Source organism: Anser cygnoides, chromosome 12 (assembly GCF_040182565.1).
Source record: "Anser cygnoides isolate HZ-2024a breed goose chromosome 12, Taihu_goose_T2T_genome, whole genome shotgun sequence".
NCBI lineage: Eukaryota > Metazoa > Chordata > Aves > Anseriformes > Anatidae > Anser > Anser cygnoides.
In genome coordinates this window covers 21,795,942-21,810,648 of record NC_089884.1, presented here as the reverse complement: position 1 = coordinate 21,810,648, position 14,707 = coordinate 21,795,942, and the positions used below count along the sequence as shown (strand labels likewise).

Sequence of the window (14,707 nt, the reverse complement as noted above, 5' to 3'; positions counted from 1 at the left end):
CATATGTTAACAGCAATCACAGAATTATGGTCTTCGATGTGCTCAGTTACACTGTAGTTAGTGTAATTGAATTCATTATTTGTTCATGCAATATTTTTGTTCCTCTACTCTAAAGTAATTCCTATAATTAGTATTAGTAATTTAAGATTACAATGCATACAAATTATTCATTTGTAAAATATAATGTGTAATACACATATAATATATAGTGTGATATATACTTCAAACAATTTCAGTACATACCTGGATTGCTCTTGCTATCAAGACAGAAGCATTAAAGCTTATAAGTAACGATCCAAGAATCATAGAATTAAAAAACTGTAGGACACAGACTAGCAATAATCCAGAAATTTGGATGATATACAGCCATGTAACCTGTAAAAATAATGATACTTTTATGCCTACAAAATTTTAGTCAGCTCCTTTTCTTAGAGTATGTTTTATAATTTATTTCAACATCAATTACTTTTACAAAAAATATATTTTCTTGCACTATATCATCACGCCTAGATTCATTACTATACTCTTCCTATATCTATGTCTTGAAGTAGATTTAGTATTTTATACCTTTCCTATGAAAACCTGATGCTGTAATAAATTGGACAAGTTAAACACTTGCAGAGTGAGGAAAATATTAATTAGTTAGGATTTGGGAGATGTTACCTGTTTTCTTTAGTCACAAAACTCTATCTGCAGCCTCTGTAATGTCTTCACAACCAAAGACATACACCACAGTGCAGTATAGCAATTAAACATTATCTGATTTCTGTGTAACTTCATTTATGTCTTTCCAAACTACACAGAACTATTATGACAATTCACTTGAATGCATATGCTAAAAAAGTGAGCTGATTTTCTGATACAGTTGTACCAAAACACAAATTTTACCTTACAAAAAGTGAAGTTTAGCCTTGTACTACTGCAGTGGTCAAAATCAGTACCAAATGGACCATCGAACTCCAATAGTGTTAAGTAGCACTTTTGGAAAATTAACATGGAATAAGTGGTGCAATAAGTCCATTATAGTATAACTGGGGGGACTGGACTAGATGGTCTTTCAAGGTCCCTTCTAATCCCTAACATTCAGTGACTGCCAAACTTTAAGGTAGCTAATTAGTCACATTAATTGCTAACTTCAGCTTACATTTGAACCCATAATGAAAATTTTAGATTTCATCTCAGTAGAATTTCACACTGACATTGAGTTCAATGTTTTCATCTTTTATAGCGTGCTTACATTTCTGAAGACTGACAGTACATGATCCCTTAATTTCCTAGTGACATTTTTTTTGATTTTTTAGCTCATTCTGTTTAGCAACATAGTGATAATGTTGTTATTTTGCGGTGAATTTCAATGCATGAAATCTAACTGCTTCTTTTGAGCCCTCCAGCCTATTTTCCTCTTTTGTGGTACAGTGCCTACAACCTAACTTTCAAACAAGGATGCAGAATGGTTGAGGCAAAATGCATAGCCTGTTATGTCTTCAGCTTAGGCAAAGATTTCTTGTACCTTTTTTTTTTTCTTCCTGGTCACTTCCAGAGGACATGCTCAAGCTGTGGTATTATATAACTGTTGAAATGGTGTTTAAAAGCATTCCCTTAGTAATGTCAAAATATAGTTGGGTCTAAACAAAACTAGACTAAAATTAACAGGAGTGAATTATATGAAGTGAAATAAAATCAGCTAAAAAAATGTGTAATTTAATTATTCACTTTTCCCACTTAAAATATATGCACTATGATTATTCAAAAGCTGAAAGGCATACATGCAATGCTTCCATAGCTTGATGATGGAAAAGAGAAAAGTCTGGTTCTTACCTTTGCTGTGGGAAGCATGTCAAAGCAGTCCGGTATGAATAATGCCAACGCTTGTATCAGCATCATAAACTGATTAAATTGCCAAGTCAAGCTGAAGAGGAAGGTTGCTATGAATACAGCCAGAAGTGTCAGTCTCTGGGAGGGTGGAAAAAAGTTTTATTATTTTCCTTCATCAGAAAAAAAAATCAGGGATTTAATTTATTTTAAATCCATTTTTAAAATGTTAATACATGCTCTCTGCAGTAACTGCTTGTAAGATAATATTTTTAGACCTTTGAGCTCTTGTATTTACACCTGTATTTTATCACTGTAATATGTTCTGGTTTCAGCTGGGATAGAGTTAATTCGCTTCACAGTAGCTGCAAGAAAATGGTGAGTTTTTAGATACGTTCAGCCCATAGATTGACATGCAATATGTTTTACTATGCTACAAATAGTAGTTGACTTGAACAAATTGAGGAGTAACGACTGTCAGAGTTTATCATCAATTTACTTTTATTTCTGCAGATTGGCACAACCTCCTATTTTTGTAATACAAATGATAGCAAAGGAAAAGCTTTATTACATGAGTTTCAACAAGCTTTTTTCCTGTCCCCTGTGCTGCTGTTTTGTACTCTATATAGAGCTTAACTTTAAAGTTAAAAGCTTCACCATATTTTCTTCAATGCTGAGCATATATATGCTTGTATTCCAACTAAATCTAAAGGATATTTTAATCTTTGTAAGCAATTTTTGTGTGTGTGTGTATACACATATATATCTCCAGTGCTACAACTGCTTTTTAAGTATTTTCTCCTAAGTTTTGGAGGCAGTTTTCTGATACTAGTTTTGCTGTGTCATACTTGTAAGAAATACTCACTTCTTGAGCTGGCTGCAAATGCGTTCTGAGTAGGTATGTGATGGCTGCAATCTGAACCGCAAAGAATGGTAGTGCCCAGTTTTCTCTTAAGGGAATGGTGAATTCTACTCTTGTAGTATCTATTCTATACAAAACAAACAGTTTCATAAATTTAAAACAAACAGAACACTAACTTGGGTGACAGAGAGGCTGCAATGACAGGCATGTTTTGTGGTGTTTTAGAAATGGAGACTCTATACTTAACATGCCTGGTTCTAAAAAAAATACCATTATGAAGGTCCTGCAAATCTGCAAGTTGTTTCTGTACCTCAGCTGCTGTGCTTTAACTTTACTTACTGTGAGAAAAAAATATAGTATGGATTAAATCTCACTTCTGAAACACAGCTTGAGTAATTAAAAAACGAAAAAATCAACCCCCCCAAAAAACACCTCTGTAGTCCAGCATGTGGAATTTAAGTTACAGGTAATTTTACTTTGTCTTTTGGTTTCTGTAAAGCACATATCAAAATATTAAGACATCAAGTTCTTCAATGTGATCCCAATGCATTGGATTTGAATACCACTAGACTGGTCAGAAACTTGAGGTAATTTTTTGAATATTCTAACATAAAAGGTATGTTACAGGAATTAGTACAAGCTCCCCGATAGGCAGTCATTACAAAACCTCAATTAGAAGTTAAAAACACCACCAATACAGAACAGCCTATGTCACTAGTCTTAGCTTCATTCCAGCAGCTTAGTGCTGATGTAAAGCCAGTTCCTCCATGTTTCTCTCTGAATGGAGAAATCAATTGATAAAAAAGATTATCTTAGGTTGTTTAAAGAATCCCTGGTGGGTGGATAGTAAGGCGAGACCTAAAGGGCATATTAGCAGATGTCTTTAACATCTATGGGACCCTAGGCTTGAAAATACATGATATATCATCTGGAGATCCAGGCGTATCTGAGATTTGTAGTCCATTTTCAGAGACTAATTTACACAAAAATTTTTACTCCAATTTCTTGAAACTTTAGTCTGCATCTTCAATTCATTTTTGATTGTTTTCTAATTATTTTCTAATATTTTTTCCATTTTGTGTCTAATCTGGAGAGAGACCTTAAAGTTGATTTTTTCCTCTAATGAATCATGCATTCGAAGGTTTAATGCCCTACCTTTGACATGAGGTAAAAATTTTTGGAAGACTGAATGCTGAACCTCACTTACCTGTTTGTAATATACCAGCAAGCTGCCAATAACCCTGAAAGCCATGTTCCACTAAGAAGCCAGCTTGTTACATACAGAGCAATGACATACACTGCCTGAAGTCCAAACAAAGTGTAGATATAAAAATAAACAGGCTCTAGGTATTGCTGTAAAACACAAGAACACTGATGTTGACATAAAACACTTGGGGAGAGGATTATACTTAATATAAATTAGGTTTTGCTTTGATAAATTAAAAAAGTATCAGAAATATTTCTAATTAGAAAATAACTGAAAAGGGGAGCTATGATTCACTGGGCAATCTTCATAATGCACTTACAATCTAAAGCCATAAATAAATGCCTACCTGAATTGGAAGAATCCTATACAGAATGCTGAGAAACACCTCCTGGTAAACATTCATTCTTTCAAGTATGTTAATTGTCCTCACAGATTCAGTTTTATTGTCATATACTAAAGCATGTAAACCTTAACGATAAAGAGAAATTGAGATAGGAGATGGTCATTTTTCCCCCTCCATCTTCATTTGAACAGTGAATAACTTTTTCAAAGGTATTTTAGGATCTTTCACCAAAAACTGCATATGTTGAGCCAAGGATTCAGGTCACATTACCTCTAAATCACCATGACCTTCTGAGGTCTTCAGCTTTCCTGCTGAGAATGTGACTCAGAGTGCTAATTCAAGTACTATATATTTAGTAATGTATAAAACATTTATTTTTACACTTACATTCCTAGTATAGAGTTTGTAGTACGTACTGGATCTTGAGAACCATTCTTGTCACTACTTTGAACACATGTGATGTTAATATTGACAAATGTAGTATAAGCAAAATTGGTAGGGAGCAACATTTAATTATCTAGAAAACACGACACTATCACAGAAAACCCTGTCATCGTATATGGTTTGCTTTAGATAACTGCCATTGTGTCACTTACTGTATAGGCATACAACAAGAAATTGTCCCTTCCCACAAACAGCTCATAATTTAAGTTGAACAAGAAGAGAAGAGTGAAAATGAGAGCAATATACTGAATAAACCAGCAAGGCTGAAATCTGAACAAAAAGTTGTCTCCCAAAGAAATTGCCTTCCTCTGAAGATGAAGGTGTGGCACAGAAACCAATGTATCTCTGTGAAAATGATTACGTCCGTAACTTAGTGGCTCCCTGGTGGATGAATAGAACAAATCTGTCTCCAGTACTACTGTTACACCATCTCTCACAGTTATGGTATTCCTTGTCCTCAACTATATTTGAAAAAACGTTAAAAACAGTCAGCTGGCAACACGAAGTAAAACTTACTTTACAGTTTACAATACCTTGCTGGATGGAAGCAGCCTGAATCATCTGTTTGTAGTAGGAGTAATAAAGTCCACATTCTGTTCTGAATGAAATTTCTCTTTCAACTTCCTGCAAGTTAAAGTTCAATAATAAATTCACTTTCTATTTGCTTTTTGCAATCAAATGAAGCTGTCATGTTTTTCCATCAAGTCAACCCAATGGATACGGTAAGTATGGAATTTTGGTACCAATTATGTTAAACTTGCCTACGTAAGTAAACTTCTAATATTCTGATCTAATTAATTTCATTGGACACTCATCCAAATAACAATTACTAAAGAGTCAATTTTAGAATGGAAAATTTATTTCGAATTTCAGTAAAAATAAAAACATAAAATTCTAATTCTGTCTACACTGGGGGAACTGGCCTATTCAGTAGTTTGAGTCTTTGGATTTATGTACTCTGTGCAACTTAGTTTAAATAAAATACATGAACAACTTAGGGTGAGAGGCAAAGGGCTGAGGTGTTGATGCTTCTGTTAACTATAGAAATGTACATGCCTTTGGTGGTTCTGATATGCAGTTCTGAAACATTTTGGATCTTTTACTATTTTTGTATTATTCAATGTTTAGATAGGTGCAGTGGCCAAGGGGTGGACTTTAAAACTGCATACGCATGCTCCATGCATTTAACCTTTTCTTCCAGATGTGGTTACACTGTAGTGCTCCATGGCTTTGCCACCTTAAGACTTGATTAAATCAATGTGCTATAGTTGGGACTACATCATAATTCCAACTCTGAGATTTCAGCTGGCAGGGTAATCTGCTGCCCATTTCCTAAAAGCTGTTTCTTGCAGGAAGCCAGCTAATCGTTAGTCTCACACTTAATATATATGTTAAAGAAAAAATGATTATTTACTTGTTTTTAGGCACAGGTAGAGTTATTTTGTAATCCAAAAATGTTTAAATTATCTAAATTAGGTGCATTTCAAACTCTACCTTTTTTTACCTGCTAGAGCAGGCGAGGTCTAGTGAAGCATGAAAGCTTTCCTAGATAAAACTGCTCTCGGACAGGATCTTGGCTTAGGAATTTGTTTCCTTCTGTTAACTTATTAGTTATGAAGACCTAACGAAATTTTTAAAAAAATCAGAGCCTTGGATGACCACATTTAACCAAGATAAGACTGCACGAACAGCCAATTTGATGAGAAATAATAGGCATTTTATACAAAATTATTTTCTTAGTAGTGGTCTTTGTGGTAGTTTTGATAAACACATTCCTTCAATTATCTCTGTTAAGCAGTCAATTAGAAAAGGTTAATATCCCAATTTAAAATCCAATGAGGTCCCCATATGCGGTGTAAGGAAGTCATACGTTAAGAAATTTTGGTAAGATTTCCAAAGATAACCTTATTAATTCATTTTTTGCTTGTTTTTTACAAAAATACTGAAATAACAGAATGATACTGATTCTGATATTTTTATGAATGCCATTCTGGTTAAAGCAACCTTGCGCAGAATTCCAGGACCTTCATCTCTCTTAAACAGTCTCATCTCTTCTGCTGGCACAGAACTCATAGTATTTCAGAGTTAACATCAATCTAGACAAAAATCATGCTCCTCCTTTCTCTACTGCCCAGTACACCATATCTTAAATCAAAACACGTATTTTATTGAAGTTAAGTATTGACAGAATAAATCCATATTAGTTCTGGTCTGAGAAAAATCAACAGATAAAAATGCATCTGATTCAAAGTAAGTCCACAATTAAACTCTCCAGCTGTTCTGCAGCATACAAATAATTATAATACCAGCAGAAGAATCTGATATTGGCACTAAATACTAAAAGCTACATACTTAGCAAAATGAGAATGCTGGATTTTGAATGAGCTCTATTTTCAAATTCATCACTACTGAAGTCTTCTAATACCAAAATACCAAAAAGCAGCTGATTCAAAGTGTTTAAAAAAAAAAAAAAGACATGTTAACATTTGGAATTTATTAAGGGGGAGAGCATAGTCACAGAGGGGGATCTAATTAGCAAAAATGCATTCAAACGTGATTAAATTGTAATCCTGGCACCAGCTGTATTCAACCAAATGCTATACTTTATGAGACAAACACTAGTGAGTTTTACATCTGTTTCATGCTAAGATAACATCTGTTTTATTCACTTGCAAGACTTTTCCGGTTCTACAGAAATTTATACTTTTTCTAGTATACCATGTCAATAAAAACATATGGACTTATGGGTAAGCATTACAAAAGTAGGTTTGCCTTACTGTATATTCAATTTGTACGTGTTCTACAAAGAAGTTATCACTGTTATAAAAAAAATCTTCCGGGATATAGTATGGCATATGATTTCAATTTATGCAATTGTAGTCTCATAGTATTAACCATTCAAAACAAAATACAAAGGACTCTTCCTCTCTAGAGCAGTACAAAATTCTGGAAGTCAAATTTCCTCAAGCTCCCTAACCGAGTCATCCCAGATACTGAGCAATCAGCCAAAATCTGAGTTGAGCTTTTCTACAAATAAAGAACACAAGCAAAGCTCTAATTTGTTTTACCTTTTGACAAAGCTAAAGCACAATTTGTGTTACTGGAAATATTCTTTAGCTGTTCAATTTAAGATCAGCGAGATTTGAAAACCTCCTCAACCGTACAAGTGGCAACTCAATACAGACGGCTGCTGCCATCATTTCCGGTTGCAAATCATGCCTTCAGCAAATGTATTTAATCCATGTACATGGTCTGTTGCCTTGTTAACCTTATGCCCATCTGTTAGGATGGCATGGCTCCTACTCAGATGACTTTTGATCTGGAATAAAAGCACTTAACAGCCACTCAATAGATACTTCTTTGGAAAAATACCACAAAAGTTTTGGACTGCCCTCCCCCTGTTTATGGCTTACATACTCACTTTGGGAAGTTCTAATTCGCTGGCTAGCAGTTTCTCCACTTTTTCTCATCTTTGTTTTATATTCAGAATGTAAAGAGGTAAAATAGAGGCACTCAGAGAAAGAATGCCAGGCTTTTTATGCTGTATGTCTGAAAGATTTGAAGCTTGATATTTGTATTCCTGGTTTCTTGCAAGCAGCAACTTTATTAAAGGAAAATTGAACAGCAGTCATCTAAATGCTTACTCAGAGGGGATGAAGAACAAATGAAAGCTCTGAATGTTTAACTGTTTGTGTTAGAGTATTAATTTGTTGTGTGGCCTTGGCTCATTCCTGTTCAAGGCTTCTTCTGAGTTTGCATTTGAACAAGCAATACAACAGCTGACAGGAAAGGTGATGCAATTCCCCCCTTTTTTATTTCTGTAGAACAGAATGTTTCCAAAACGATACTACGCTTGAGAAGCAATCAATAAACTATCAGAATTACTGAAAAATACTGGAAATAGACTTGCCAGAAAACTGAGAAAGGATTTTTGGCTAAGAAACCTGTTTTGGCCTGTACCATCACAAAGAGAAATGTTTATTGTTTTGATGCATATGAGAGGAGATTCAAGCTTTCTTTCTTCAAATAGCTTGACCAAGATAAGTGATTGTAATCTTCTGTGATCCCTGCTGGAAGTGCATGAAAACACTGCTTCTGATTATGTGACATGGTATTTTGCATTCTAATTTTTTTCTGCAGTTTTTTCAGGAGGTCTTGGGATATTTAAAAAAAAAACACGCAAATACCAGTCATGCACCACTTTCATAGCATAAACCACTCTTCAAAATCTGCTTTTTCAGTTTTTCTGATGAGGAAACAATATTATAGCCTTCTCCAATGACCATGGCAAATTTATAATAGCAGGCATATTTATTAGCAACTAGGAATAAGACTCACACGTACTGAACCAGCTGAGATCACTACACTGTTGAAAGCCATGTTTAAAATAGTACAAAACAGTGTAACAAGCACAGACCACAGTACTTGGTAGTTCGGTGAACCATTGCTGGAAAACACCCAAAACTGAAGCAGCTTTCTGTTGACTGTGATTGAAATTACAGAAAGGCAATCATTGCAAGTGCACACACAAGTTGTGACTTCAATTACATTGAAGTTACAATTCATGACTTCACACAATGAACGCTTTTTACTCCAATCTTTAGGGCTGAATACAATTGGCAAAATGCGTAATTCTGTAACTAAGCGATTGTGATGTTCATGTATCAATGTAGTCTTAATTCAGAAAAAAAATCCACCTTTCTACCTGAACAGTGTATGTAAAAGCTTCTGTCTAGTTTAGTCCAAAAGTCCAAACTTTTAGTACAAAATCTTTCAAAATTCTTATATTTGCTTAAGATAGGCAAATATTTATGCTTTGGCTAAACTATAAAATGCAAGAGAAAAAAAAATTAATTTACTTTCAAAAAAAATTGTGAGGATCTCATACAGCTTAGATTTTTTACCTTGCTAGTCTGACTTCTCACCATAAAATAGGTATACTGGCAAGAAAAATGTATATAAAATATGGATACTGAGATGTGCATACTGGCATGAAAATTAGTCTTGCCTATATTTAAGATAATGTTAAAATCTTAGAAATCTTTGTGTTAACCAAAGTGAAAGCACGGTCAAACTCTGGCCTGGCAGACAACTGCAGATGTTATCAGACTTGAATCATTCTCAACATTCTTTGTATTTGCAAATAAACTGCAGAGGTTGCTACCTGTTTGTTTTCAACCTGTAATACATCATTTAAGAACACGTCTTTTGCAGTATCTTTGAATCCTTCTTGGAAAGTAAGCATTTACAAAACTAAATTGCATTTGTCTGATCAATCAAAGTATAGTGATAGTCTTCTACATAGGAAGATATCCTTAGAACCAATGTAAGTTGAGAATGTGCACATGCAAAACATAAATAGACTATTTTCACTGAATAATACATACATATTCATACAAACATGAATACATACTGCTTTTCACTGCTCCAAAAAGCAGTATGTATAAAGCCTGTCTGATTTTGGCTCTGTGTTACAACTGGTTATTTTATCTCTAATAATATATGAAATCCCATTAAAGCTTTTCCTGTTGCAGTCAGCTTAAAATTAGCCCTGGGGGCACCCAGATTCTCTGGTGGAGTAAACATCTTTGACCTCATATTATACATTCTTCAGTAAGAGTATCTGTATGCTTTTCTCAGTTATCCATCTGGTAGATGAATTTAATATTTTTTAGAATATTTCCATCAAACTAGCTAAAATTGTTCAACATACTCCAATGTTACTAGTTATCATATCAATTCCTTAGGATGGAATGAGAGCTACAGAGAAAACAGACCAAAAAATATCTATATGGTTACGATGTTTTCCAGTTTTGAAATCTAATGGCATTCTGTACTTAATGATCAAATAAAATGGTCATTTCATCCACTGGGGAGGCAACTTAATTGCAACTACAGACTTGCTTCTCTCAGTGTGCTTTGTCCCTCTGTATCAGTTCAATAGAAGAAAAATAACATTCAGACATGGACTTGTAGCCATTTATATTTGTACTTCAAAATACCTGTGGAATTCATCAATACTTGCTTTTGGAAGGAAAAGGCAAATCTGAGGTGCACCTTATATGTATATAATATACGCTCTATCTCTATATTCAGAGAAAGATGACAGCAGGTACAAAACACTATTATATGTATAATACAGCAGTAATCGCTTCAATAAATACCAACTATTTTTATTTTCAATACGCATATGTGTCTTGGACAGGAAAAGTGCCTATTATATGGAAGAATCATGTTGCAATATAAGTGTTTCAGTTAAATATAGATATTCTTTGAATAACATAATACCTGGAGACCTAACAGAGCCTACCAATCTTAGGCGTTTTCAAAGAAAAATTACTCACCTGTTTCTTTTCTCTGGTTAAATTTAGATGTACATACAGCAGTATTATTTTCCCATGCAATGATTCTGGGGAGAAAACTAGTCAGTTCTGGATCTTGGGAATAAAAATTCCCCTACAGTGTTTTACATTGATAATTGTCTGAAATGTATTTTGAGATTTGCGCATTTAGGATAGTCTTATATAAGATTAGTACTGAATAGTAAGAGACTGTGCCCAAATTGTATTACAGGATCACATTTTAAATATAACTAAAGAACTGTGTGCCAGGATCTTGTGTATTGTTTTTAACTCTTGTTTTGTTTTTTTGGTGGTGGTGGTTTTGGATTACTTTTGCTACAAGAGATTTTTATAAAGCAACATATAGCAGATTGTTAAAACTCTCTTCTTGATAAGAAGAACCATTGCTGTCCCTCAGGCAGCAGAATAATGGCACAGCTGTGTAACAAGGTGTTTAGAGGAAAAACTGGTGAAAGGTATTTACAGAAATGACTTGAGTACTTAAAAAGTCATGGGGAGGGAAGCACAACTTCTGATTTTACATAACAAACAAAAAAAACCCAACTGAAATATTCTATGTTTTTGAGCAAGTTACAAGACAAATAGATAAATAAATGAAACTTCAACTAACATGCTTATTAAAGCTCTACAAAAGCACCGATTGATGAAACTATGAAAATGACTGTTACCTTAATATTGGAAAACCACAGGTCATTTTCATGCAGTGTAGCAACATAAACAGAAGTAAGAAGTCCAAGACCAATGGCAACAATTCCACCAAGAGTTAGTGAAAGTATGTTCCGCAGCTTTCCACCTGTATGATCTTGGAAGAGAAATATTTGACTGTGTAACTGTGAAGCACATAATTCAATTTCAATGAATTTTGGAAACTCACTGATACACTGCCTGTGCTAGTACAGCTTCCATTCTGGCGGCAGGACACAGGGTTTTGAGAGCTCTATAAAGTTGTGTTTTTTGTTTGCTCATAGCAACTCAAGTACATGCAAAGTGAAATAAGGTGTGCCTTACTTGGAAAATGTAGTTATAGTTTAAGAACACCACAACTCTATATAAATCTAGATGAATATCATATCTAATTTGTAAATCTAAATTGGAATATCCTCAAGGGCATCTTTTCTAAATTAAGGCTATAGAGGATGACTGTTAGATCACTAAGACATCAGATCTTCACACTTCTTAATATCTCTGCCTGTTTTTTTTAAACTTAGCTAGCCAGTCTGTCCTGCAGCCAAAAAGCAAGGGTTTGTAGTTCAAGTAATATTTCATATGCAATCTGCTTATATTTAAGTACAATCAATTAGAAGTTTTCAAATCTTTTTATGTTACCAATGATTTGAACTGTGATTCCTTTAAAAACTGATGACAGCTATGAGAAATCTGACAATGCATCACTATTAGTAAACAGAAAAAAATTGTTTTCACCCATTTAAATTAGAGTTTTAAACTGGAAGTGAGATTGCCATGTAGTAATCTGCATCTCTCTGTCTCATCCAATTAATTTTGGTAATAGATATTCAAGTATGAAAATTTATTCGGTACTTAACTATTTCTAAACTGTGTCTAAGACAGATACCAGAAGCTGAACACTACTACAAAGTCATAACGTCCTAATCATTACCTACCAGACAGAACTTTCCCATCAGACTTCACATTCTTCTCTTCTGAAGGCTGATGTTCAGCTGCTTCTGTGACTTTTCCACCCCTTCTCTGTCTTATGGTTGTCATGATGACAGTCACTTTAATTCATTATTCTTCAGTCTGACTCCTAAATGGACACATACAAGCAATGCATCTTCCTACCCAACATTCATTTAATACTGTATGAAATGTCTGAAAACAGAAACATATTTTATGCCATCAGAGACCTTAAATTACCTGAGTTGAAATGTATCTCACCAAGAACTTTTTTTTTTTAAGAAATTTTTTTTACAACTCAGATTTGAAATGAAAGTATAGGAAACATTACCCTAAATCTACTCATTAAATTCATAATTTTCCATACTCTTGACAAGGTTTTAGAACGGATCATAGTTTTGACTGCCCTCACTTTTTGGGTCCTTGACTCAAAATGCCTATCAGGCTCCACTTCTTTGAACAGTATGAAGTGTAAGCCCTTCACAGAAAAAATTGTTCTTTTAGGCTATTTTAGTTGGGTACCTAGAATAGAGAACCATTTGTTTAAATCCTGGCTTTCAGGAAATCCCCCCAAAGTGGGCCATAAGATGCAGACATGTTGCCGAAGAACATGTGCTATAAAAGACTACAGCGACAGCATTAAAAAAGTTTGATGTTTTGTACTATCAAAGCCTCGTAAAATTTGAAAATGTTAAAAAAAAAACAGCTAGTCATTCTCTTGTTAATTCATAGTTCTCTCTGTTCTGTGAAAGCAGGCCAGAAGTAAAATTGCTTTACCCTGCCATTCTGCAATTGAAAATCAACAACGTCCTGTCCTGAATGCAGGCACGTTATCATTCCCGGAGTGCAGACAGGGGTACTTGTGTTACCACTGGTGTGAGTGAGTGATAACGGAGGTGCTCTGAGAAATATGCCTCAGCTGCATGCTTTTTGTGGTTTTAAAGTTTTTGCAATGAATTAGCTTCAACTCTTTTCCTTACCCCTGGCGAGAAAAACACACGCATACACACCAAACAACATGCACGTGGATGGAACTATGCGAGCATGTTATCTGTTTGTAACTAGCTTGTTTGTATAAAACCCAACAATAACGTAATAGGGGGCAAGACGGTCCTCGCAACCACACTCTTTCGCACCGCCAGGCTTTCTTTAAAACGCCCTGTGCCGGGGGGAATGCTTTTTTGCCAGGCACGCCCGAAGAAGCCAGTAGCTGAGGGAAGGAATGGGACAGTCCCGCCTCCGACTCCACAGTGGCCTGCGGCGGTGAGGAGAGACGCGGCGGGGCGGGCCAGGGCCTGCGGCCGGGCCCGGGGCTCCGTCAGGGGAGGTTGGGGCGAGGCCGCTCGGTGGCGGCTGCGGGCAGGCCGAGGGATGAAGCGGCCCTGGAGCCGGGCAACGGAGGCAGGAGGGCCGGGCCTGGGGCTGCGGCTCCCCTCAGAACGGGCTGTGCGCTGCGGCCTGCGCGGCCTGGGGCTCGGCTCCTGTCCCGCTTGGGCCCGTCACCCCTTCCCCACCGCTTCCCCCCCACCGCCGGCGGGGCCGCTACCTGCCGGCGCTACGAGGGCCAAAAGTCTCTGCAAAACGGCGGCGGCCGCTCCTGGAAGCGGCTCCAGCTGCGCGGAACCGCCAGGGCCCCGCCGCGAGGAGGGGAAGGGGCGGGCGTGGGGGCGGCCGCGGTGCGGGCTGCTCGGCCCCGGCGGGCGGAGCGGAGCCGGAGGGAGCGGGGTTGGGCGGCAAGGGGCGAGCCGGGAAGGGGGAGTCCCGCCATGGAGCCCTCTTCGGCCTGCGGGCCCCGAGTGAGAGCCGCCGGGGGACAAGGCCGCCAGAGCTCGGTTTTGGGACCTGTACAGCCCAAGTTTCTCGTCCTGGGCGCTGCCGGTAGCGACCGGCCGCAGGGCTCCTCAGAAGGAAGGCGGCGGTTTGGGTGGTGCTGCCCGTGCTGACCTAACGCGGCCACGGATTTCTTGTGTGAAACACGGCAGATGGGTCGGGAAACCAGCGGGATCGCAGGAGCAGGATGCTTAGGGGGAAATAACTTCTGC

At 36.8% G+C, this 14,707-nt stretch overlaps 1 protein-coding gene across 6 annotated transcripts in view; it reads right to left on the bottom strand.

The window, feature by feature from the left end:
* Positions 1 to 14,349, bottom strand: part of DPY19L3 (dpy-19 like C-mannosyltransferase 3) — a 35,034-nt gene extending 20,685 nt beyond the window's left edge. For 2 of the 6 annotated variants that reach the window (XR_007166845.1, XR_007166844.1), the window contains exons 1-9: positions 14,212 to 14,349; positions 12,653 to 12,795; positions 11,699 to 11,832; positions 5,202 to 5,292; positions 4,228 to 4,349; positions 3,882 to 4,027; positions 2,678 to 2,801; positions 1,819 to 1,953; positions 244 to 375 (exon numbers count right to left, since the gene is read on the bottom strand). Coding sequence is in view for 4 of the 6 variants with exons in the window: in XM_048073475.2 (XP_047929432.1) it covers positions 244 to 375; positions 1,819 to 1,953; positions 2,678 to 2,801; positions 3,882 to 4,027; positions 4,228 to 4,349; positions 5,202 to 5,292; positions 11,699 to 11,832; positions 12,653 to 12,755 (987 nt within the window). In the remaining 2 variants the exon portion in view is untranslated. Of the gene's footprint in view, positions 1 to 243; positions 376 to 1,818; positions 1,954 to 2,677; positions 2,802 to 3,881; positions 4,028 to 4,227; positions 4,350 to 5,184; positions 5,293 to 11,698; positions 11,833 to 12,652; positions 12,861 to 14,211 lie in introns of all 6 variants that reach the window. The other 4 variants (XM_048073475.2, XM_048073477.2, XM_048073476.2 and 1 more) reach the window with 3 other exon arrangements.
* Positions 14,350 to 14,707: the final 358 nt, after the last annotated feature.